The sequence below is a fragment of the Thunnus thynnus genome, chromosome 7, assembly GCF_963924715.1.
Source record: "Thunnus thynnus chromosome 7, fThuThy2.1, whole genome shotgun sequence".
Classification (NCBI taxonomy): Eukaryota; Metazoa; Chordata; class Actinopteri; order Scombriformes; family Scombridae; genus Thunnus; species Thunnus thynnus.
In genome coordinates this window covers 20,537,621-20,563,348 of record NC_089523.1, presented here as the reverse complement: position 1 = coordinate 20,563,348, position 25,728 = coordinate 20,537,621, and the positions used below count along the sequence as shown (strand labels likewise).

Below are 25,728 nucleotides of genomic sequence, written 5' to 3'. Positions count from 1 at the left end.
AATTGCATTGCAAATTTATTGTTACATTGCAAATTTTACAATCTTTGAGCACTTTTCCAACAATCAAAATGGTGAATTAATTAATTTATTTCAGTTAAGTAGGCATAATACTACATTGTTTACATTTAAAATGTATGTAAAATGTAAAAGTTACCAAGAAATGAGACCCATACAGGGTGTTACATATGATTTGATTTCACTTTATTATTAGAATATTCTTCTGAAAATTGTCTTGTATCCCAATACGTACACAGTATAGATGTGATCCAGGCCTGGGCTCTACAAGTATGTATAGGAGAAGTAAGAACCTCCCCTGATTGTGACCTTCAAGTTGAGACAAGAGAAATTCCACTGTGCTTAATAGAAAACAACTTCTAGTCAACTACTGGATAAATGTGAGAGGTCATGGATATAGTCACACAACCAAAAAAAATGCTTCAGACCTGCTGGGAAAGAGAGAAAACACCAAAGTCAAGTTTTGGCTGGACAGGAGATGACAGCTGGACAGGATGGACAGCAGCGAGGGACTTAGGAGTATTTGAGAAGGAGTTTTGCAATTGTTGTTACAAGGCCAATTACGGCTCTGTGGATACTAGAAGCTTGTAGCTTGTAGTAGATTTGGAATTGCTTCAAATTAAGGCAAGAAATAGAAATGCAGATTTAGTGAGAGAGTTTTATTGTTATACGGGATGCAAATATACAGACTATGTGCATGTTTTACTGACGGATCGAAGGATCCAACAACAGATATTACAGGTTCTGCAGTTGCAGGTTCAAGTCACAAGGTTGAAATATGCATACGTACTGCCCATATTATTAACTGTGTATACAGTTGAATTGTACGCCATTTTTATGTCTTATTATGTCAGGTGTGTCCAGTAATCGTTAGGATTTACTATTAAAAAAATAATAAAAGATAAAATAAAATAATCACAAAAACACAAGCAGAAGTAAAATTGTACAATGTAAAAAGATACATAATACAGATATTAATTAATAATAATTAATAAATATAACTTAAAAAAAAGTGAATAAGCAATATTGCAAAGCAACTTAAAGGACCAGTGTGTAAGATTTAGTGGCATCTAGTGGAATGGACTTGGCAGAAATGGAATAAAATATGTTTCAATTAGTATATAATCCCATGAAAACAAGATTTGTTGTTTTTATTACTTTAGAATGAGCCCTTTATACTCACATAGAGAGCAGGTCCTCTTCCACGGAGGCCGCCATGCTGCACCGCCATGTTTCTACAGTAGCCCAGAATGGACAAACCAAACACTGGCTCTAGAAAGGCCCTTTTGCATTTTTCGTGACTTTCACAGCCACCGTAGGTTCTCCTACACGCTTGGAAGGGGGAGGGTGAGGGGAGCATGGATGTATAAAAAGAACTTGATACAGGAACAGCACCGGGCTTTGAAGCTAATTTGACATAGCGACCAAACCGTGTAATTACAACAATACATGATGCACACTGGCCTAAAAAGACTTTTCCCCATAGACTTACATTGTAGAGGAGACATCTGTAAATCAGCGGGTACAATTTTTTGAGCATCACACAACCCCCGCAAAATGACTTCGTTCACTATCATAATTTGATCTGTTCAGTCTGATCACATTTTGAAAGTCTAGAAGAGCCGCACAATTTAATTGTTTTATCCCCATTCAAGTTAGCCGGAAGGCTAAACCGGAAGTAGCTGGCTCAGCTGAGGAGAGTCACTTGTGCGTTTGCAGAAGAAGTTGAACTTTTTTGGCTTCATGCACCGCTGAGCAACTTTCATAGGAATGAACGGGGCTCAGCCATGCCTCGGACGATGTATCCAGTTCCCTTTCTACATCCATGAAGAGGAGGGGTATTCAGTTGATTGCAATCTGCGACTTCACCGCTAGAAGCCCCTAAATCCTACACACTGGACCTTTAAACCTCAAAGAAGAAGAAGAAGAAGCAGACATTAAGGGGAGCAGTTGAAGGCAGCACTTAAATCCAACTGACAGGCCGACCGTTACTAAATGTTTTAGACACAGTATATAAAACTTAACATTTGGGTGTTAACATTTTTCCTCAACTACGAACTGTTTCACTTCCTAATCAATGTATGTAAGGACAACGTCGCGTTTTAGCAGACTTTATTTAACCTGAGTTTAGCTAGCTAACCTAACGGTAGTCTGTGTTAGCTGCAGAGCTTGAACGTTAGCCGGTTTAAAGACCTGCTCCTGTTTTGACAAGCGTTTCCTCTTTCACATAAACCACAGTAACACACACAGCAGCATTGCACATAGATAAGCCGCAGGCACATCCCCTTCACACCCCTGCTGTAAGTTATAAACCTTCACATCCAGCCAACCTTTTAACAGCTGCCTCGAACTAACAGCAGAGGAGGAACACAGGATCCGTCTGGTAGGTTTTGACAAATCATTTTCTTATGTTTATTGGGATTTTTTGTTGTGTGTTAGTTCCATTATTAATCAGTTTGGTTGTCAAAAAGCTGTCGTCAAAGTTGAAGTTGATGAAAGACACATTCAGTCGCTTTTATCAGAAACTAGTCTTTTAATCTTTAAGCCAGTCCTGATTACTTTTATAGACTACATATCATTGTTTTGTGTCTAATCTAGGATCAAAGTTTCACTAAATGTACATATTTAAGTCAAAAATGCCACCCTGAACTTCATCAAGCAACATTAGGTAAAACAGCAAACTCTGTCTTCAAATGTGAACTTCAAACCTTCACATCTCAGTGATTAATTTCCAATCTAACTTACATTGTAGTGTGGGTATTATTTTCTTTAAAAAAATGCATATTTTATTCGAAAGTAAAAGTGTTTCGAGTATTATCCACTGTGGCCACATAGTGTGTTTTCCTATCTCAACAAGCAGATAATTGATAAACTGTTTGCGACTGATTGACGGATATGACTTTCAGTTACTGCTCTAACTCATTTTTAGTGTTTTATATCAGTTTGCCATGAAATGATTTTCCGTAAAGTGTGTGTCTCATTGTTGACTGTATGTCTCTCAGTCATTCAGCCCAGCATGAGTCATGATGTATGGTTATTTTTTAATTATATTTGATTACGCCAAAGTGTATTTGTATTCGAGAGTCTGTGTGTGTACTGTACACGATGAGCTGTTCTTTCCATTGTTGTCCTTCCTGTCTCATTTCCTTTCTGTGAGCATTCCTTCCAGCCAGCAGGGTGACTGTGGCGTTGTCACACAGTACATGACAGTGAAAACACTCAGCAGCTCACTGCGTCTCATGTAAAACGCTCTGGATTCTTCTAGGATGCCATATGTCTGTTAAAATGATTAAATGTGTCTTTCATAGGAGGAAAGGTGCCATTATTTTTAGTATCAACATGTAAGATAGCTGCCTGCAGACTACAATTACTGAATTCTTTAAGGATTTCTTATTTACCTAGCAGTCTTATCTTATTTACCTCCAATAAGGACCAAACCCAGAAGCTAAAGCCTAAATACTGTGTGTTTGCTGTGCTTTTTAACATGCTTGTATGTGCTGGACACATAGCACAAAAACAATAATTTCATGATTAATTGATTAAAATGATTGATTGAAAATTATTCGACTATTTTGATCATTGATGTATCGTTCAAGTAATTTATTTAGCTGGTTCTAGCTTCTAAAAATGTGGGAATTTTCTTATTTTCTCTTTCTTTTATATCATTTTACATTCAGTTTTTGTTTGAATATTTTGGTCTAACCGAATGAGCAATTTGATGACATCACTTTGGGCTCAAGTGATATTTTTACTATTTTCTGTCTCTAGACACAGTAAGTCATTGAAAAATAATCAAGACATTAATTGATTACAGGGCTGAAACTAGCTAATGTTTTAATTATTAATTAATCTGCTGATTTTTTTTGTTAATTGTTAAAAAATAGTTTAAAAAATGGCATTCACAATTTGTCAGAGCGTCCACAGTGATGTCTTCAATGTACTTGTTTTGCCAGACTAGCAGTCCAAAATCTTAAGATATTCAATTTACTGTCACATTTGAGAAGCTGGAACCAAAGAACATTTGGCATTTTTGCTTGAAAAAGGACTGAAAAGATTAATAGATTATCAAAATAGTTGTCGATTTAATTTTCTTTAGATTGACTACTTGATTTATTGATTACTTGTTGCAGCTCTAATTGATAATGAAAGTAATCATTGGTTGCAGCCACCCCTTGCTTATTGTGAAGGCTTGCTTGAAAACAGTGTTGTAAATATATTTTAGTCAACATATTCTTCTATTTTTTACACAGGACACATTTAAACTTTCTTTTCCTATATAGCTATTGCTTTTCGAGTTGACTTTTTGGCATTTTTAATGAAACAAGACCTTTTACAGACAGCCATCTAAAGATCTAAAGTAATGTGTTGTAATGATGTTGTGATGTGATGAAACAAACCAACTGGTGAAGGACAGTGTCCAGACACAGGAGGGCAGTGTTACACTGATGAAAATCAGTCTGAAACTTTGAATTTCTCTGCAATGATCTCTTTTAATATCAGAAGTTAAATCACTAATTCTGCAAAATTCTCCTATAAATATACTCTAAGTGCAAGTTGTTGTGCTGCTAGTTTCTCTGTCCTTTGGCCTGCCCTAGGACATACTATCTGTAAATCTGACCTGCTAAATCACAGATTAATTACCACCGTTGAACCAAAACACTGTGATTAATGACGGCGAATGTTTACTGGGACTGTTGACAATATCCAGGAGCTTTATGTGTGCTGTTAATGATTACAATATTAGTCTTGATAAACGGAGTAAAAGGAAAGGTGTGACACAGTGTATTATCTATTGGTCATGCAGTTAATGTGTTCATTACATTACTCATAATGTGTTTGCTCTGACAGATATGACCAATCCTCAGATGCAGTTAAGGGGTGTGTCAATTTAAGATTTCCCAGGCTTAATAAATGGATTTTGTGACTAATGGCTTACTGTACATTGTACGAGTCATGGTTTAAGTGGTTTCAACTATCTTCAAAATCAACCATTGAGGGTGTGTCCCTTCTCATGTCTGGTGTGTCTGTTTCAGTTGCCTACTACTACTACTACGGCATGCGGGATGGGCCAAACTCGCTCAGATCTATCGCACAGCACCTCCACTCCAGGCACAGCGAAATGGAAAGCAGGAGAGACAGCCCAGCGGCTCCGGATCCGCAGATTTAGGAGCGGAGAAAAGCGACATGGTGACCAGTTAAACAGGAATCCGATGAAAAACAAAGTGTTGTCTTGTCTTGGTAGGAGAAAGCGAGACTCAAGCCAAACAGAAAGGGATTTAGGTTGCGGAAACGGAGCCGGAGATCCAGCAACGCACCGCGATCATAGAGTAGGAAAGTTGCCGCGGGACGAGGTTGTGTCGGCGGTTGGGGAGCACCGAGGAGCCCCGGGTTGTTTTGAGACACCGTCCGGCCTGCATGTTAGTACCGATGCTGACGCTGTGAACCGAGAGGCGACGGTTGGCTCGTCCGATGCGTCAGGTTTGGAAACACGGACCGGTGAAGTCAGCGCTGCTGCGGGCTGTGAGGAGCCGAAACCCGGCCGAGAGGACAATGCCTCGGATCCCCCGACGAGGGCCATGGAAGATCAGCCACTGGGGGGAAACAACCAGGGTCGGATTGTGTCTGAAGTTGGGGAATTAACGGGGACTAGTCAGAGTTCAGCCCCGCTGCTCACCTCTGACCCGGACACGGAGCGGACTTTGTCTAGCTTGCTCTCGGATAAACCTCTGGATACTGGACTGTCGATACCGGACGATCACGCTGTTGGTGAAATGACAAAAAGCGACTGTACTACCGTTTCATGTCCGCCTAAAGCGACCGATGACCAAAACAACTGTTGTCCGGGTGAAACTGAGGCAAGAGATGACTCTGATCAGGCGCCCCAGAGTCTTCCAAGAGGCCAAAGTTTCCCGGGCACCATACCGAAACTCATCATAACCAGGGACCCCAGTCCCAGCCGCTCTACGGGGACACCGACACTGCTGACCGTGCCAACGGAGCTCAGCGCCGGGTCGTGTTTGGATCCTCACCCCGATGACGAGTCTCCCTGCTCGGACAGCGGCTGCGGAGGGTCCCCTGCGCTGATGCGATCACCGAGGAAGCTGTCAAACTCGTCCTCCATCGGCTTGTCCTCCGCCTCTTCCTTCGAGGAGTCCGAGGACGACTTTACCGGGAGCGACATCGAGTCCAGTCTGTCTCCGGCCCGGTCTCTGTGCAGCCCGGACGACGGTTCAGGGGTGAGTCTCTACTTTTTCCTCAACAATTCAATTTCTTAAAATGCTCTGTGCAGTCCAGTTATTAACAATCACATGAGTGCTGTTGATTCTAAGTGTTTCTTTAATATTTATTGACTAATAAAACAACCACAGCTGTACTCCTAGACAAAAAACATAAACTAGTCTTACTGATTTGGATAGAAAAAAAATAGCAAATGTTAATATTGGGAAATTGACGGTAAACCAAGGCAGACATGTGCTTAAGGGCCATTCATCAACTGAACAAACCTTGTTGTCAGATGCAAAAAAATACTAAACAGCTACATAAGAAGCAGTTAGAGAAAACCAAGGTGATATAATGGATGTTAACATGTACAAATCCATGCACACACTACATGTGCACACAGGGCACATACAGGTCAACAAGCCTATATCCTGTAAGAGATTTAATCACAGGCACTTTGTTCATCAGATGGCTCAGAGGAGAATGAAGACACACATGTATTTCCATTTTGTCTTTGGACATTTACCCAGACGATGTGCACAAGCACACATTGCACAATGACCGTCACATCAGTCACTGTCAGTGGAATATACACTTCCAGATGTCACGTTCGTCACATTGATGTCGGTCAAGTCACAGGTTTAAAGTGCATGTCAGGGGTCAGATGTACTATAACAGCTGTTCAAACTATGACACACTGATCACAATAGAATGATCCCTGAAGTGCTGGTGTGCAAATTAAATAAAAGAAGCCATCAGTGAGTCAGAACAATGTGCGTACCTCATTTGGTTTCGGTGAATTTGTTTGTTTTAAAGAACTAAAAAAAAAATTTGAATATTGAAATTGAAAAGTTTTTCATTTGAAACCATTTATCTAATGTGTCATTCAAATTAAGTCTCACACTCGGGTTTGCACCACCCTGATAAATGGAACATGACTCTAACAAATTTGAACCAAAGAAGAGGAAACTGGCTCTTATCTCTAACCCCCACGCCTCTGTCCCTTAACTCCCATGGCTTTGCTGAGCTCAGCCGTAGGATCATTTAAACACTGTCTGGGTGCATGTTTGAATAACTTGTCATCACATTACAGTTGCCACTTCAGCTGTTATTGTACATATACAGTAGACTAAACAACTGCTATCAGAGCGATCTAGACGTTGACTCTGCTACAAGAGGTGCTGGGTTTTTTCTTTCTTCCACACAAGATTCAATTTAAAGTTTCCAAGTAGGAAGTTGTGATGTTTCCCCCGCTGAGTCAGGAGGCTTTGACTAGAAATGCTTGGAATGACACTAGTCTTAAAAACAGGATGTGTCCACTGGAGACAGTCTTCCAGTATCTCCTCCTCTTTTCCCGGCAATGTGTGAATCCTGAATGTCAAGATGTCCCATTTAGGCCACGTCACTGAGCGCACACATTGAAAGATGAATTATCCACATGCTAATAAACATACTGCCCTGCCCAAAACCTAGAAACCCGGAAGAAGTTGGGCTCATATTTTTTAATAATATAGGCCCAGTTATTTTTTCATAATGAACGATCCACCCTTGTCTGGTATTTAATTTCTTTTTTTCCACTGAGAGGGAACTAATTCTCAAGTGTTTGCACATGTGTGACAGAATGAGCGTACTCAGGTCTACACATGTCTAAAAATACAGTCAGCAGTGTGTAATTAGCATAGCTTTGCTTTTTTATGTAAGATTTTATGTAGCTCATATCAACAGAAACAAACAATCTCTGTATCTTAATATCTTGTTAGCTTAATTGATGTACATAAGTGAACATAAGACAAATTTAAATCTTCCTATACATGAGCACAACCGTCTATCGTCAAACCAGTCTAAACATTAGGGCAGCAACTAAGGATTGTTTTCATTATGGATCAATCTGTTGATAATTTTTTCTCAGTTAATTGGTTTAGATTTGGTTTGGTCTATAAAATGTCAGAAAATGGTGAAAAAAGCCCAAGGTGCAAAAGGTCTTTTTGTGTTTCGATCAACAGTCCACAACCCAAAGATATTCAATTAACTATCACAGAGGACTTAAAAAACAGAAAATATTAACATTTAAGAAGCTGGAATGAGAGAATTTTTGTATTTTATTCTTACAAAATGACTCAAAATGATGCATCAGCTATCAAAATAGATGGCAATTAATTATCCGTTGATTGACTAATGAATTAATCGACTAATTGTTGCAGCTGTATTAAACATTTTGATCAGCCCACACAAATTCTGGCTTCATTATTATCATCCTATTATACATCCTAAAGCCTCAGATTACCAATTTAATGTCTGGGCTTCAGACTTCTCCCAGTATGTTTTTAAATTGGTTATTATTCCCTTAATCCAGTGTTGTAATGTTGAATTAGACGTGGATTTCCAATGTTTTTTAATATAAATGTTACAAAAAAGAACAATCCAGCTCCCATTAATGTGTCTCTATTGTATTTTCTGTCCCTGCGTCAGTCTTTGATTTTGAGCTCAATCATTGGACTACCTCCGTCACATTTAAACAGACATTTCTCCACATGGTAAATGTATTGGTTGGCTATAATTTACAGTAACGCTCATTTGAATTAAGAGATCAGTGGTCAGAGTAACTTCCTGGCTATTACACTAACAGCCAGGAAATAAGCAACCTGAGGAGTTGCATTTGAGTTGTCGTAAGACACAGGATGACGCTGGTTTCTGAAAAGAGCAGGGTCTTAACGGGCATGTTTTGTCCTCCCGCAGTTGAGTAAAAGCTCAGTTGTCGGTTGCACAGTAACTAATAGAATGAGGGCGTGTGTTATTATTGTTGTTGTTGGCTTTAAAAAGCTGTGGCCATGCTGTCAGCTCCCAGCCAAACCAGTTACATTTGGTACACTTGGTGACGTGAGCAAATACTTGCACACACATGCATACCCAGAGACACACACACTCTCGCTGCGATGCCGTGCTTGCATTCAGTGTTCAGTGTGTGTCATGGAAAATAGGGCTGAAGGCAGAGCCGGTTGCTAGGCGACGTCTTTGCCATATATGGTACTTTTTTTTTTCTCTCTCTCTCCTTGCCTTGTTCTCTCTTTCACACCGACAGTATCTACTCTGTCCCTGACATTTGAATATTATTAGATGTAAATGCCCACAAATGTCTCCTCAGTCAAACAATACTACTAATATCTTACTCTCTCTCTCCCATATGAGACACAGTTTCTCCCCCCACATTCGGACGTGCACAAAAGCTTAATAATTTCCCCCGAAACACCCTGAGACACACAGTGGAACAGAAAACAAGGAAAATTAGTGTAAGCTGAGTAAAGATGGAACACAAACAGACAAAAACAGTCACCGAAACTTCGAACATGTGGCCTACACGTGATGATGATTCTTTTTATTTATGCATGCTTATTCACACGAGCCACAATTGTGGACTTGTTTTCCGTACTACTCATTATACAGAAGTCCCACACATCACTCCCACAGCAGACATATACACGCTGGTGTGTGCAAGCGAAATTTGAATCCACGCTGCAGTGTTAAAAAGGAAATTAAATGAAACTCCATGCAGTTAGTGCTTTTTGGATCTCCGTAGCTGTTGTATCACATCAGCTATTCCTTTAAAAAAAACAAAAAAAAACCACAGGATGACACACAGAACTCACAATACAACATACAACAGCTACACTCATGGTGACATTAACAGCAAATATCTGGTATTTTTTATTGATAAATGGCATAAACGAGTACTTGATTATCCAAATTGTTGAGGATTAATTGTTTCAGCAGTGATAAAAATACAATTTAACATTTTATACAATGAGAAGACACACAGACAAGCTCCAAGAAAATACTGTAATAATCAGTACTGTCACAACGGCAAAGACTAAAAGGTAAATGTTTCTTTAATTTTATCTGAAGACTCTTTTCCAATGACGTTTAAAACTGTGCCATCTTCCATACCTTCAAGGATTCGCCACACAGCTGAGCTGCTTGAAAACTGAAGAGTTGAGGGGGGAAAGGGATGTGGTTTCATATAAACTAGTTTTGAGAAAAGAGCTCTTGACAGTACCTGGAAACACACTGAGTGTGTATATATATGTAGCCACTCCTGTAGCTGATGATAGTTGTCTGACAGGTTCGGCTTTGTCTCCACATACACACACACACACACACACACATACACACACCTCTGTAGGTTACATAGTGCCGAGGAATTTGTCATGCAGACAAAAGGAAAGCACTGGGAGGGTATGGGAAGGCCTGTTGTCCCTACCCCCATGCTGCCAGTCAGTCATGAATCTGGCAGGAGATTGGCTCAGCGTGGGGCTCAGGATAGGCCCTGTGAGGATTAGGGGATAGAGAGAGAGAGAGAGAGAGGAGAGAAGAACAAAGGTTATTGAGAGAAAGAGAAGACAGCTCAGTGTGTGAAGGTTAGTAGCTCCAGGGGAGAGAGGGTGAATGATTTAGGGGAGGAAGTACAAGGAAAGGGGAGTAGTTCAAGCAGACAGATGGCCTTGGCAGAAAGAGAGAAAAACGACAGCATTAAGTTGACAACGGAGAAGATATCAAGCATTGAGAAAGTGTTAAGGGAGGAAGGGAGGAGTGGCAGGATGTTGAAACAGGAGAAATTTTGAATTGGTATGACATAAAAAGAGGTTGAAGAGAAGGAGAGGAGATCAGTGTGAGCTTATATCAGAGGAGGATTATTTACCAGGCAACACAAGCCTATACAAGTTTACAGGAAGGTTAACAGACTGACTGAAGCTAAAGTAACTGGAGTTAGACAGAGCATTAGCCAGGGGCTAACAGTAGACTTGGTGGAAGAAGGTAATAGATGGTTGTGAGGGATCCAATGACAACAGAGAGGCACACGGCCCTGCCAGGGCTCATCTGTGGAGACCCCATGCTGATGGTGCAGGGTATTTTGTGCTGGCTGCGTTCTCGCTTCGTCTCTGGGGCCGTGTGTGCCTGTGTCAGCGCCTGCCTCCTCCTACACTATTGCTCTGTGTGCCAGGTAAGAAATAGAAGGCGACAAATTTATCCAGAGATTTGAATACAGACGGCCATACGTATTTGCTAATGGTTTCTTCAGAGAGAAGATAGAAGGGCACATTCAAATGCAGGAGACAGGTTTGGGTAATCAAATATAATGTGATTGATAGTCCCGGTCTCTTGCAGCTACAGTAATGTGACTGTTGTCTGGCGCAGTCTGCACACACTGTAGCTGTGATGATCTCTCTAAGAAGCCAGTAAGCCAACCAGCAGGATCATCATGCTTCAGGCTGTAATACTGTCGGGGTAATTTATGCAATCAGTCCAAATTTCTTGCCACTTTATCAGGTACATCTTGCTAAAACTAATGATTTATATTGAGAGGTGATTTTGATATTATTATATATGTTTACACCACTTACTTAACAACTAAATGTTAGAGACACTCGTCGTATTGCAATACACAGCACCACTAACTACATCCCTCAAAATTGACCAACACCTTTCTGAAAGAGAAACGGAACTTTATGATGTTCATAAAGGTGGCATTTATTGCAGCACTGTTGTGTTCGATTGCATTACCTTTCGCTTTGAGTACCTCATAAACTTTTTCCGTATCTGAAAGTTTACTGTGCCAGGCAGCTTTCCAGAGGAAAAATACACTGATGAACTTAAGATGACGGTGCCCTCAGTTTAACCCTCCACTCCCAATACAGTGGAGTTTTAAAATATTTTAAAATCTATCCCACCAAACATAGGAAACTATTATCAATATTTCTGTGTGCTGACATTAAATTTAGACACACTTCATGTTCATCCATCTTGTTTGGGAACTGGATTAGTTGACAGCGCTGTAAGAGAGTTAATAAAGACTAACTTTCAAGTGATGGTCATTTTTCACCAAGGCATATCACGCTTGAACGTGTGCATGTGTGAAAGGTGAAGAGGAAGTGGGCAAGACTATAAATGAGCATTGTTGTGGTCAATGTGACATCTCCCAGAATGACCATTGTCATGTGAACCACAGAGGAGTGTGTGTGTGTATGTGTGTGCTTCAGGCACCAGAGATCCCTGGTAACCCTGCCAACCCCAAAAGTCTAGACAAGACAATTGGGCTTAAAAATATCCGAGAGAACGATTGTGATGAGAGTAAATGTGAGAGATGAGTAAAGAAAAGAAAAGAAGGCCATTAGGAGGACAAAATAATGTTGAAAATCCAAAAATAACTGGAAAAAAAGGGAGAAATAGGTTGACGGAGCACTTTTGTCAGCATTGAAGCTTTGGGGAATGAGAAGGAAGCTTATAAAACAAAGAATGATGAAATGAAACTGTTATATATGTAGGTGAGTTATATAACTCTGGACGAGAATGCATAAAGAGAAAGCGGAGATGGTGAAGGTTGGACTGTGTGAGGTGAAATGTAACCTCTGTGTCTTTAAAATGCACAAATGTGTGGGATGAAGAGACAAAGTGAGAGAGCAGCGCACAACAGTTAAAACCGAAGCAACAATCCAGGCTTTTTACACATAGTCTGTAGGGATTCTCAGCATTTATCAAAACCTTTTTCTCAAAAAACGCCTTCATGCAGAACATTAGCAGCATTAGCTCTTACAGCGTCTGGTGATATTAGGCAGATACATTTGACCCCACAGAAGCAACACATTAAGCTGTCAGCTTGAAGCAATTAGAGAGAGAGCTTGATGGCATGTGGATAATAGAAGTGAAAGAGGAGAGGCTGAAGATTTCCTCTCCTGTCCCCCCCCCTCCTGGGCTTTCATCTGTCACTGACGTCTTCTTCAGAGGAGCACAGATACTGCTAATTATAGCTAAAATATAAAGAAGCTGAGGTAATCTGATGGGTAAACATAGTATGTGTTTTTTCCATAAACGGATGCTATTTCAGCAGATTATTTTTGGACTGCGGTGTTTTATAAAGCAGATCTCAGTCTGTTTACAGTAACCACTGTTTGTTGGTCCAGCTGTCAGGAAATATCAATCTTTGACAGTTTAATCATAAATATCATGTGATTGTACATGAAATGTATTTAACTTAATCAAAGAAAAACAGATCTACAGACACCAACAATGACAAAAATCTATTTTCTTACTTAAATGATTAGTTTAAATATGTCCTCACTGTCAAGTACAACCCTGTTCTTTTAAAGGAGCAGATCTGTACATGTATGTCTGTTGCTTCCTCCAATCAGAGAGGTGGACTCTTGTGTTTTGAACTTTACACAACAGGCTCATAATTATCCCTTACAGTAGCACTTTTACTGTTCTGACCGGGTTGGAGTGTCTGAAGGTGGACTGCTTGTTGTGTTGTTATGTGGGTTAAGGTTATTAGGGGTTAGTTGTTGTAAAGCTCAGTTAAAACTGTCCTGCTGGAAACAGAGAAACAAGGATAAATACTGGAAACACAGGGAGGTGTGGTTTTTCCCCCGTTTTTTTCATTATTTATTTTCAGCCTCTCGAGTTTAATGTTGGATACTGGTGCGTTCACTTGCTTTGAAAGAATCCTGAGTGAAATAACAAACTCAACCAAATCCAGGGAGATAGAAGAACCTAGCACAAAGAAAAGACACCACCTCATCCCTGTAGAGGAGATATCTTGGGGGGAGATAATGTTTCGAATTCCAGGAGAAACACAGTGGGGAAGTAAAGAAATAAACGTCATAAAGACTCATGTTGTAGTTTACACCCTCGCTGAAGCAGGGAGAGGATTATGGAAAAAGAATTGGAAAAAAAGTTTAATTTTCAGTGACAAATTGCAGAGACATGTGAGTCAGATGAAATCATCTCGTGTTGCAAATAACAATTTGCATGTTGCAAATTTGATAAAATGCAGTCTGTTTCATCACCGCTCTTCATCCTGACGCAGCAGAGGTTATATTGGGATTAATCTGTTGATGCGATTGAAGGATCAGGTCACAGGTGTCTAGCATTCACTCTCATTACTCAACTCCTGACATTGACCAGCTGTCTGACGAAGCACAAACCTGTTGTACACAAATTCCCTCCCATAGTGAACCAATACACAGTTAGAGAATACAGTCAGAAAGTCTAGTTTTCAACCCTTTTCATTTCAAATCCATTTCAGGACTAAGACTGTAGTCACATGAGTCACCTGTAATATTTTTACATGTGTAGAAGTAATGATGTTGATGAAAGAAACTGGTGGCAATATTAATTGTTTATGTTAAATACATCAAATCTTATTAGCAACACTTTAAGTCCTTCTATTTAGCCTTTATAAGCAGAATATAAACAGTTAATAAATGGTTTATAACACACTATAATGTTGTTGTAAGCAGATATTTGTCAACAACTATAACTCCTCCCATAACTGGATGCTGATGTATGGTGAATGAAAATACAGTAAAATACAGTTGTAATACTGTAAAATATGTATTCATAGAAGAAATTATAGTTGTTAACAAATACTTTACATTAATAAACACTTAGAAAACATCCTTACAACTATATTGTAGTGTGTTATATACCATTAATTACATGTTTATATACTGTTTATAAATGTTAAATAGGAGGACTTTAATATTAAGTGTTACCATTATGATTTATGTTGAGTTATGATGGTTTCATTCTTTATCTTGTAGTCAAACTATATGCAACTCCATCCAAGATGTAGGTGTTTATTTTGTATCTCATTAATGACTAAGGGATGGTGCAAATATTTTTGGTCACTTTGAAAAATTAAGTTGCAAGTAAATATCCCATAATATATGTAGTAAAAGCTCTTTTCTGTCTTAATTCTGGACTTTAAAATGGTGAAAGCTCCTGAAAAATGAAATGTCTCTCTTGATTACATATTCACAACTTCGCAAAGTAAAACACTCAAAACCTCTAAACAGATTATTTTGTATACATGTAGGACTCCATCGCTCATATTAAGAAGCTTGTTAAACTTTTGAGTTACAAAACAGCACTCTTTCAACTCAAATAAAGCCTGTTTGTCAGGTAAACACAGACTCGCTGTTTCCGCTGTGTGTGTATATTCCTGTTTTATTGTGACAGAGTTTCAACACAGCAGCTGTGGAAAGAACGCATCTGAGGACGGCAGAGATAGGCTGACATGTAAACATGGCAGAGATACTGCAGGCCCGGCAGGGAGGAGCGCAGACGTTGACAGAAATTATTCAGCTATAAAAAGATTAATTTTATGATTGCTGCCCCTCGTTCCCGCACTTTATTACTCACATCAACCTATTTGGCTTCTCACATGTGTTTTCTATCATCAGTGTTTCTTTGTTAAACATTCATCTGAGTATGACACACATAAAAAAGTACAGGAATGATGAAAAGTACATGCTGTAATATAATGTATAACAAACCCACATACACACATCCTAAACTGGCTGTGGGTTTGTTGTGATTTCCCACACACATGTTTTAATCAATCGGTTTCAGAATACTTGCGTCAAAGCCCCTGTTGCACACTGTCCTTGCTCTGGTGTTTCCCAACACAGATAACCATTATACACACACACATACACACACAGTTTCAGACAGTATGGCCCTGTTTTACGACACCCCAGTGGAGGCTTTGGTAAATGTTTTATGAATGGCTTTTGTCACGTACGTCGTGCACCTGGCCTTGGCTAAAGGGGAGGATCTGTCCAATGTCTACTGAGTTGTGTGTGTATGTGTGTGTCAGTATGCTCTCACTACAGGGTGTGTTTTCCTTTAATGGATAATCATGCCTACTTGTCTGTATTTAGCTCAATGCTTTGTTTGAAACCACGCTGATTAGTCAGTGGTTCAGATTTGTCATTTGTGTGACCAACATCCTGGTTTGTTTGACAATGAATTTTGTTTTCCGTTTCCCAGAATAAGTCTTGGCAGAAGTTGAAGACCATGGTTCACTGGTCCCCCTTCGTCGTGTCCTTCAAGAAGCGTTACCCGTGGGTGCAGCTAGCTGGCCATGCAGGTATGCAGATATACACTGTCTGTGCATAACATACCTATACATGCACTCCTTTATCCTCAGTCTTTAATCTTCCTCGTCTGTCTGTCTCCTTCATTAAGGTAACTTCCAGGCTGGTGAGTTCGGGCGCTTGTTGAAGCGATACTGTGAGTGTGAGCAGCTGTGCCTACAGGAGCTGATGAAGGACACTCTGCGCCCATATGTGCCTGGTTATTATGGTGTAGTGCAGAGAGATGAGCAGGACTACAACCTGATGGATGACCTGCTGGCTGACTTTGACTCACCGTCCATCATGGACTGTAAGATGGGCAGCAGGTAAGCATCAACACTGGATGAAGAAACCAGTGTGACAAACATTTTTCAACATGATATCGACTGCAGAAGACAAATTATCAGAGCTTATCTTGTGGGGTTTTTTGGCAGATACTGTGAGCTTTGAATAATAACCTTTTATAAACAGTTCACTCCCATCGGTGATCTGCTTCGTTATAATAGTAATAACTCTTTGTACAGCACTGTTTAGAACATGAAGTCAACTAAATGCTTCACAGGATTAAAATAAGAGAACAGTGAGACTAAAACAGTGAAATTACAATAGACATCTCAATAAGAACAAAAAATCAGTACAGAGAAAAAAAAGATTCAAATAGCGAGCGAGGGGAAGGAAAATAAAATGCATAAAAGCAGAAACTTGATTAAATAAAAGTTTTAATTACATGTTTTCCGTTTTTTCGCATCAGGACGTATTTGGAGGAGGAGCTGTTAAAAGCCAGAGAGCGTCCACGTTTGCGGAAGGACATGTATGAGAAGATGGTCGCGGTGGACCCCGGGGCCCCGACAGAGCAGGAGAGGACCCAGCAAGGCGTCCTCAAACCTAGATACATGCAGTGGAGGGAGACGCTCAGCTCCACAGCCACTCTGGGCTTCCGCATCGAAGGCATTAAGGTCAGATGTCGTCCAGCGCTTTGAACATGCCTAACTGTGTTAGTCAGTGTTAGCGAAGAGAACAAATAGTTTGTGCAGGAAGTAAACCGATCAATGAGAGTAAATATTTATCAGTGTCATCAGGAAAGTGCACATACTGAAGTGGAATTTGAAAACAACACAGTCTATTAAATGTTTTGGCTGGATGTGCAGCCACAAAGAGACTGTTTGTTCTTTTGACAATAAATACAGGGCTGGTTATTATCTGGTATATCAGGTTGTACCAATTTGCATGTTGCTTGGACATGAATGAAAATATCCGACTTAGAGAAAAAAAAAATAGGGGTAGTACAAACAAGCTAAACTGTATCTTATCTTCTTTTTTTTCTGCAGAAAGCTGACGGGACCTGCAACACCAACTTTAAGAAGACAAAACACAGAGAGCAAGTGATGCAGGCTTTGGAGGACTTTGTCAATGGAAACACTCAAATTCTGGTAAGTTTCCACTTCACCATATGATTCATCAAAAGTCAGTGATATTTTTATCTTTATGAATATTAAGAAGAAAGGTTTTAGACTCACTGTTGACCTAAGGTTAGTGATCCTAAAGATTAACTTCCTTTTTGTTTCTGTTCTCACATCCTGCTGCTCTACACCTCTAACTTTTAAACTCACTTTTTCTTTTAGAAACTCTACCTGCAGCGGCTGGAGGAGCTTCGCTCAGCGCTGGAGCAGTCGCACTTCTTCAGGACACACGAGGTGAGACACACTCGCAGTTTTCATGTTACAAAAAACCTGTTGGCCGAGTTGAAGATTTGTGATCTCATCACCGCTTCTGTAGTGAATCGCTCGCATGCCTAAACTCACCTGTCTCACCGGTTTGTCGTCGCAGGTCGTGGGCAGCTCTCTTCTGTTCGTGCACGACGCTTCGGGGAAAGCCAGAGTGTGGATGATCGACTTCGGGAAGACGGTTCCCGTGCCGCCCCCTCGTACCTTAGATCACAGGACCCCCTGGGTGGAGGGCAACAGGGAGGACGGTTACCTGTGGGGACTGGACAACCTCATAGACATCTTAAGTAGTATGCTCCCACAGACGCCCTGAGAGGGAAGACAGGAGGACATGAGTGAACGATGGACCCCCAAGTTCTGATGGTAGAAGAGATGCAGGAGCAGAAGAATTTGAAGAAAAGGATGGAATCATTAGAAGATCAATTTGAGTACTTTTTCAAACACACACCGTGATGCAAAATATCCAAATGTCTTATTCCAGTTGTACCTGTGCAAGAAGAGGAAACAAGACAGAATTTTTATTGCAAAGTTGAATTTGCCAAAGGCCGACATCGTGCATCGTGCTCCGTTTGTCTCTGAGACTCTTTTTGACAGTCTTGAGTTTATGGACTTGTGACTCACTTTTGCCTGCAAAGGGACACATGTAAAATATCCCATCTCCCTCATCACCACCTCCCCCTGCTGGTTAGATGTGCACATAGCACTCTCACAACCAGGAACTTGATGCAGAGGTATTTTACACTGCCTTCGAGGAACTGGTGTAATGGGAGTTTTATTTTTGTCATGGACCACTTTTTGAACTTTTGATGTTTAAGTGCAAGTATACAGCAACACTAAAACACTGGTCAAACCACGTGTAAACTAACTCAAGTGTGTAAATACAATTTAATTTAATTTTTTTCTGGCCTTGGTATAACCTGCTTACCTTGTTTGTACAATTCTGTGCCTAGCATTTTTAAAGAAAGAGCTGTGTGATCATTCCAGTGCAAGTGGACTCCTGCTATTTTTCTTCCAAAGAGTTCACCCAAGTATTAACTGATTTACATTTAATCCCAAAGTTGAACTTCTGATAGAAACTGAAAGTGTTTTCTAAATTGGATTTTTGTATGATAATGTAGTGAAAGTGTCTGGGATAATTTTTTCTTCATTTAATTTGTACAGTAAGCGGCTTGGCAGCCTTGTTTGTCTGGAATTTGTTGCACTATGGATCCTCACAAAGCCATTGAACAAAACAAGCGGTGCCTCTTTGTGCGTTAAGATGGGAAGCAGCACTCAAACACTGAGTTTACAAACGCTCAGTTCTCTCTGATCAGTGTTGCTCATAGATTTCCAGGGAGGCTACAGAGTCTTACACTAAACTGGTGTAAACGGGTGAAATGAAAACTGGAATTACCTGATTTAAACTGATTAGTCTTAGTCTAGGCTTTTGTGAAGTTTCACCTATGTATCAACCTACATGTGATCTTGAAACTGGAAAATTTCAACATCTTATGATTCAAGGGATGACGCATAATCGAATACGAGAATATCAACTGTAAATCACGAGGACGATGCTTTAAACCTCATTTAGCTACACTAAACAGTTTGAATTGTTGAGGGTTTACAAAGAAAATAGCAACAAGAATATGTGACATTGTTATATTCAGATATTAAGGAAGTGCTTACGACCATATTTGAGGTTCCTTCATTGGAATGCAGCCGGTTGGCAAACATAACAGCCGTGAATCTTCCAGACGCCCTTTGACAGTGTCGGGAAGCTGTGTGTGTGTGTGTGTGTGTGTGTGTGTGTGTGTGGGTGTGCGTGTGGGTGTGGGTGGGTGTGTGTGTGTGTGTGTGTGGGCGGCTCACCCAGTACAGACAAGCTTTCTAAATGAGTGCCGCAAACATCTGACTTAATGAAATTGGAATTCTACTTCAGGAATTCAGTCTTTCCATCTCTGAACAGTGACCATAACCTGGGAGAGAGGAATAATGTAGTGTTTACAAAGTATTATATTTCTTCTGCCCACAAATTCTCTATATTTGTAATGTGGCTGCAAGCTATCAGGTTTTCAAACTGGGTGCTTTCTATGTAAACTGGATTCATAAGCACACTTTGTATTTTTAAAGGCAGTGTGACTGGTGAAAATTGATATTAAATCCCTGCTTTGTCCAGAAGGTCATGGATTGCAATAAACTGGAAATAAGAGTTTTCAGACTTTTTTCTATTTTTTATTTCCTCTTCAAACACACAACTCAAACATCAGATACACTATTTGTCTATTAAAACACTTCTGCTGCTCTGACCTCACTGGGAAGATATTCCATCAGGGTGGCGACTGTTATTTTAATAATCGATTACTCTGCTGATTAATGTCTCCATTAATCATCATGTTTATAAAATGTCAGAAAATAGTGAAAAATTCCCGTTATAATTTCCAAGAGTCAAAGGTGACATCTTCATGTATCATTTTTTGTTTGTCCAACAATCCCAAACCCAAAGATCATCAGTTTAATATCATTTGACAAAGAAAAACATTAAATCATCACATATGAGAAGCTGAGACTGATAGAAAACTACTAAAAAGATTTATCAGTTATCAACATAGTTGACTAAAAATAATTATAAATGATTAGTTTTCTGTCAATCCGTTAATCGACTAATTGTCTATATTCTTTTTGACTAAATACCCCAAAACATTTACACAATCACAATGACAAAATGTTACATCGATTTATTGTTTAAATCGATTGCAGGTGATGAAAATTTATATTATAAACCTGAAAGACAAAAACAAACTTCACACAGCTGCTCAGTTTAAATAAAGCAATAATAGGATCTAAAGTTTGGCAGCATGGAGAAAATCTTCTATAACATGATGTCATTTTGACAATATGTATTATGATAATAGTGTACTTCCTGGAAATTCAATGGAAGAACTGTTTATATAAAAATAACCAGGTGTTCTTTTTCAAAGTTTTTCAAATGTTTTCATTTTTTCATGTTGATGCAACAACCCTTTAAATCCTTGTTTGGATAACATTGCCTGCAAAGGCCTGATACAACTAGAAATATTAAACGGATAATACACTCAGTAGTAGGGCTGCAACTATTAGTCGCTTAATTGATCAACAGAAAATTAATTGTCAACTATTTCAATTATTTATTTATTTGAAGCCATTTTTTAAGGAAAAAAGCTGAACTTATCTGGTTCCAGCTTCTTACATGAGAATATTTTCTGGTTTCTTGAATCTTGTATGATAGTAAACTTTGTTGACAGTCAGTCGGGACAGAAAAAGTAATTTTATGTTGCATCTGTGACTTTGGGAAACAGTGATGGACATTTTTCACCATTTTCTGACATTTTAAAGACCACAACTAATCGATTAATTGAGAATATAATCAACAGAGTAATCAATAATTTACATTATCGTTGGTTGCAGCCTGACTCAGTATAACAAAATCGTGAGACAAATTTTTTCATTGTCTCATATTAACAGGATCCACAAAACATCACAATTGTGGCACATACGGTATCATAACAGTTAAACACTTTGGTTGATGAAGCCCTTTTCAAAGCTCTGTGGGAGGAAGTCAAACATGTGGTCGTCACGCTGAGACAGATCCACATCTGTAAATATCCATGATTGATATTCTGCTGTATCATTCACGTCATGTCACTGCAGCCCCTCTCAACAAATACACATGAAGTGTTTTCTCCGTCCATTGTTTACTGCACAGCTGGTTTCTGTTGACCAGCAGCCTCATCACTGCTTCTTCGTCCGTGTGTGGAGTAAGACCGCCTGTCCAGCCAGTCCGGCTTCCACCCCTCCTTGAGGAACCACATACTGCGTCCCGTCACTGGCCCTCTGAGGGTCCATTGTCCTCAGCTGCTCGTTGCTCTGAGTGATGCTATCCAAACTCCACAGCTGGTAGCGCAGGCTTTTACCCTGCTTAGCCAGGACGTAAACCTCTCTGAGGCCGACGGGACAAGGTGAGCTGGTGTCACTGGGCAGGTGAAGCCAAGGCAGAGTGGGATCAGGCTCGGTGTGCTCAGTGCTCAAGCTACCCTGGTCCAGACCGAGGAGGACACCTGGAAGAGGTGGATGTGGTAAATGTGGGGCATGTTGACTGGCTGAATGAGCAGGTGACTTAGCTACATGGTCTTACCTGAGGCGACAGCCCAGTGCGCCCTGTGGCCGCTACGCTGGCACGGCTCATGGTTGTAATCCTCATCATATCTGTACATACTGTCAAGGCATTTTGTGTCATCATAAACTTTTCTCGTGGTTTCTACAGTGTTCAAACAAGTGAAATTGAAGACTCGTTTCAAGATCATATTGTCCAAAATATGAAAGTATGATGGAAACAGTAGGAACGATATGACCTACAATTATTTATATCACATTTTTATCAGTGTTGTACTTCCAAGCAGTGTGTAACAATAATTCCTAATGATATAATTAACTGAATTAATGTGACCTGGACTTGGAAAAGTGGCAGAAAATGGATGGATTAACCAATAAAATATTATTAATTCATTTAAATTTTTGTATAAACTGACACTTGTTCATTTTGAGTGGATGAGCATCCTCGCTGGTGTAGCTCACTGTGGTGATAGTATTTGCTGCAGGTCTGGATGGTGCTGACTGAAACTTCACAAAAAAGGGTTTAAATGGTTTCCTGCAGCACAATCAACAATGGAAACAATCCCACTTTTAGTTTATAGATGTATAACATCTGACAGCCTGCAACCCAATACAAAAACATATATTTTTATAAGCAACACTAGTTTCTACGGCAGGCAACAGAAAACATTTAAGACTTAATTACCTTTCAAGGCCTTTTTGGAGTTAAGTGAATTCAATGCTTCTTTTAAGACTTTTCAAGACCTGCAGATACTCTTTTTATCTTTTATGACAATCCTTAGCAATAAAAACCAAACATAATGAAATGATTCCTGACAAAACAACACTCATGATGCTTCTGTTTGGGTCTAGGATACGGGATGAGAACAGGCTGTCTTCCCCACAGGTGCGTGATGATGGCCGCAGCGTTTTTACCACTTAAACCACCTGACAGCAGCTCTGCCTTGCAGCCGCAAACCGCTTCTGCCAGCAGGGCCATGTTGTTAGCTGACAAAACAAAAAATCTTAATGAGGACATAAGGAAACCCATAAAATCAAAACACTGTGAAATTGCATTTAGTTGCTTGTGAAACCCAAAAGACTGAATCACCACTAAAACAAAGAAAAGTTGGAAATCTGGTTATATAACTTCCACATTTCCACATTTCAAATTACATCTTGATGCTGTTTATAGGGGCTGAGTCACTGCTGCAGCTCTAGCAGCACCCAGTGGTGTCAACATATGTTTTCTGCCTTTGGGATGAAGATTCCCCACACGATCAGAAAACTTTTGCTGCCCACAAATTTCCTACACGTTTCAAAACTGTTCACTTGGTAGAAACTGGCTCAAAACAGCTCATATCCTTTGTTACCTGAAAACATTTCACCCTGCGCCGTGTATCCCCGGCTCAGCGCCGTCTGAACGACTGTGTCCATGTCGATACTCGGCTGTGGCTGTTGAAGGTGTGCAGCCATCCATAAAGCCACCAAACCACACCTGAAGGTAAATTAATAACACACTCACAGTCACACCCTTGTAAAATATGTCATGTTTAATGACTTTAAAGCATTCAGGTCAAACCAATAACACAATAGGCACCAGTGTTTCCAGTGCACATACAAAGGTTGCGGAAACAGTTTTATTTGCGTTATATAAGTGCTTTCTCAGTTAAATGTGGATCACAGTGTTGCTTGACAAGTATTTGAAGTTTTTGGACTTACTGTGGACCATCTTGGATCAGGGAAGGCACATATGTGTTCATCAGTATCCACTGCAGATCTTTCCTGAAACTGAAGCACCAAGAAATAACACACTTCATGACATAATTATACATTATTCTATCCTTACACTCAGTTACCAGTTTGATAGACATAACTGTACAATCTATTGCTGCAATAAATCCCATCTTTGTAGACTTTGTAACAGAGAGGTGTGTTCATTTTCAGCAAGTGTTAGTTCTGGATCACTTTACCACATGTGTTTCTAATATTCTGTTGGCCTCGGTGGACAAAATATAAAGGCAACGTTATTAAAAAAAAAAAAAAAAAAGAGGATTGTTGCATCAATGTGGTGAAAAACTTCTGGATAAACCAGAAAGAACAGAACTTCTCCCCTGTGTTTTTTGTCTGCTTTTTAAAATTGAATTTCCAGGAAATACATTATTATCACTAATAAAAATTGACACTCAAAACAATGAATCAATTATCAAAATAGTTGGCGATTAATTTAATAGTTAGCAACTAATCAGTTTCATTGTTGCAGCTCTAAAGTATTACATAAGACAAATCAATTACCACAGTTGTTGTCTATTAAATTTGTGAGGTTAGATTAATTAATAAATCTATCAACTAATTGTTCAAGCTCTAAACACCAACACAAACTATGACCTCTGTGACACAAAGGTAGGTTTTTATTGCACGGCTGAATTGAATTGCAATAGATTGCACAAGTGATTCTAATGAACTGGAAATTGGAGTGAATGTGTTTTTTTTTCCTGAGAGAGAAAAAAGAACAGCAACATCTGGTAAAATTTAGGTAATCATGACAATATGTGTGTGTGTCAAATGTGGACTATGAATTTTATTGTCCAGCTATATGAGGATCTGATCAGTTGCATGTGCACAAAGTAAATTGCTGTTCATCACTTCATCTAAACAGGGACATAATGGTAAAAAATAAATCCTAAAATGTGCAAAATAAACTTGTATATCTCACCTGCTCTCTCTCTGACGGAGCAGTGACAGGGCCTCTGTGTGGTCCCCTTCAACAGGACTCCTGCTGCTGGCTATAGTCTGGTACAGCTTCTTCTTGGGGGCTGAAGCTGGAGGAGGTGGTGGACCTGGAGCAGGAGGAGGAGGAGGAGGAGGAGGAGGGGGGGGTGGAGGAGGTGACAGGGAGCACTCCATAGACATTTCCTTTGAGCTCCTTACAGAAAGGGAAGCTTAGTTAGTATTTCTAACATCTTTGCAGCTGCTCTTCAATAGACTCGACAAACACTAACGTTAATTCATATACAAACTACTCCCCCACCTTCACTGCTTACTTTGATAACTAAGCTAAAAATAAGAGTATATATAATTGACTCACTTTATCTTAACTCGCAAGTTCGGTGACAAAATCTTCTCCTGTTATCGGTCACAAAAAATTATAAGCTTGTAATATTTCACATACTGGTTCATACAACCACTTTTAAGACTAGCACTGCCAGCTAACAACACCGGCGTTTTATCCATATTTGGCAGCTTCTTCTTCTTCGTGCTCGTTGGCGGGAGGTAGGACGTTATATTTGGCAGCTTCTTCTTCGTGTGTTGGCGGGGGACTTCGCAGCTTCTTCTTCTTCTTCTTCTTCCTCTTCTTCTTCTTCTTCTTCGTGTGTGTTAGCGGGAGGCAGAGACGACGCTGAAGTCAGCTTGCGATTCGCGGTTAAGGGGAAAGTTAAGGGACACGTAAATAATGATATTAAGCGGTTGATTCTCCGTTTTTTTCACCACTTACAATTGTGAAAAACTGTTAGACATCGTTGTAAAAGCCTTGATGCTGTTTAAACCCACTTTCAGTGTGTGACGCCTTTATTTTACTTATGAAAACAGAATAAAGGGCGATTTCACTGTTTTTCCCCCATCCGGACCACATTAGACCAGGGCCAGATCAAAAAACTGCTATATTTAGACCTGTTAAATATGGACTAATTTAACCAGGAGTCTCCAGCGACTCATTAGAACACAGTTTCAGATTTGTGAAACCTTTATTTTGC

General features: G+C 39.8%; 2 protein-coding genes across 2 annotated transcripts; one reads left to right on the top strand and one right to left on the bottom strand.

Moving 5' to 3' along the window:
* The first annotated feature begins 1,798 nt into the window (after positions 1-1,798).
* itpkcb (inositol-trisphosphate 3-kinase Cb) lies at positions 1,799-20,061 on the top strand. Its single transcript, XM_067594840.1, has 8 exons — positions 1,799-2,398; positions 5,049-6,251; positions 16,057-16,156; positions 16,255-16,468; positions 16,894-17,098; positions 17,471-17,572; positions 17,765-17,836; positions 17,970-20,061. Exons 2-8 carry the CDS (start codon positions 5,079-5,081, stop codon positions 18,177-18,179), a joined length of 2,076 nt encoding a protein of 691 aa, XP_067450941.1. The 5' UTR covers positions 1,799-2,398; positions 5,049-5,078; the 3' UTR covers positions 18,180-20,061.
* On the bottom strand, positions 20,056-25,440 carry actmap (actin maturation protease). The gene is made up of 7 exons (XM_067594846.1): positions 25,062-25,440; positions 24,690-24,899; positions 23,696-23,764; positions 23,347-23,471; positions 22,852-22,981; positions 22,017-22,087; positions 20,056-21,939 (listed from the first exon to the last, which is right to left on the bottom strand). The coding sequence occupies exons 2-7, from the start codon at positions 24,884-24,886 to the stop codon at positions 21,614-21,616; spliced, it is 918 nt and encodes a 305-aa protein (XP_067450947.1). The 5' UTR covers positions 24,887-24,899; positions 25,062-25,440; the 3' UTR covers positions 20,056-21,613.
* Positions 25,441-25,728: the final 288 nt, after the last annotated feature.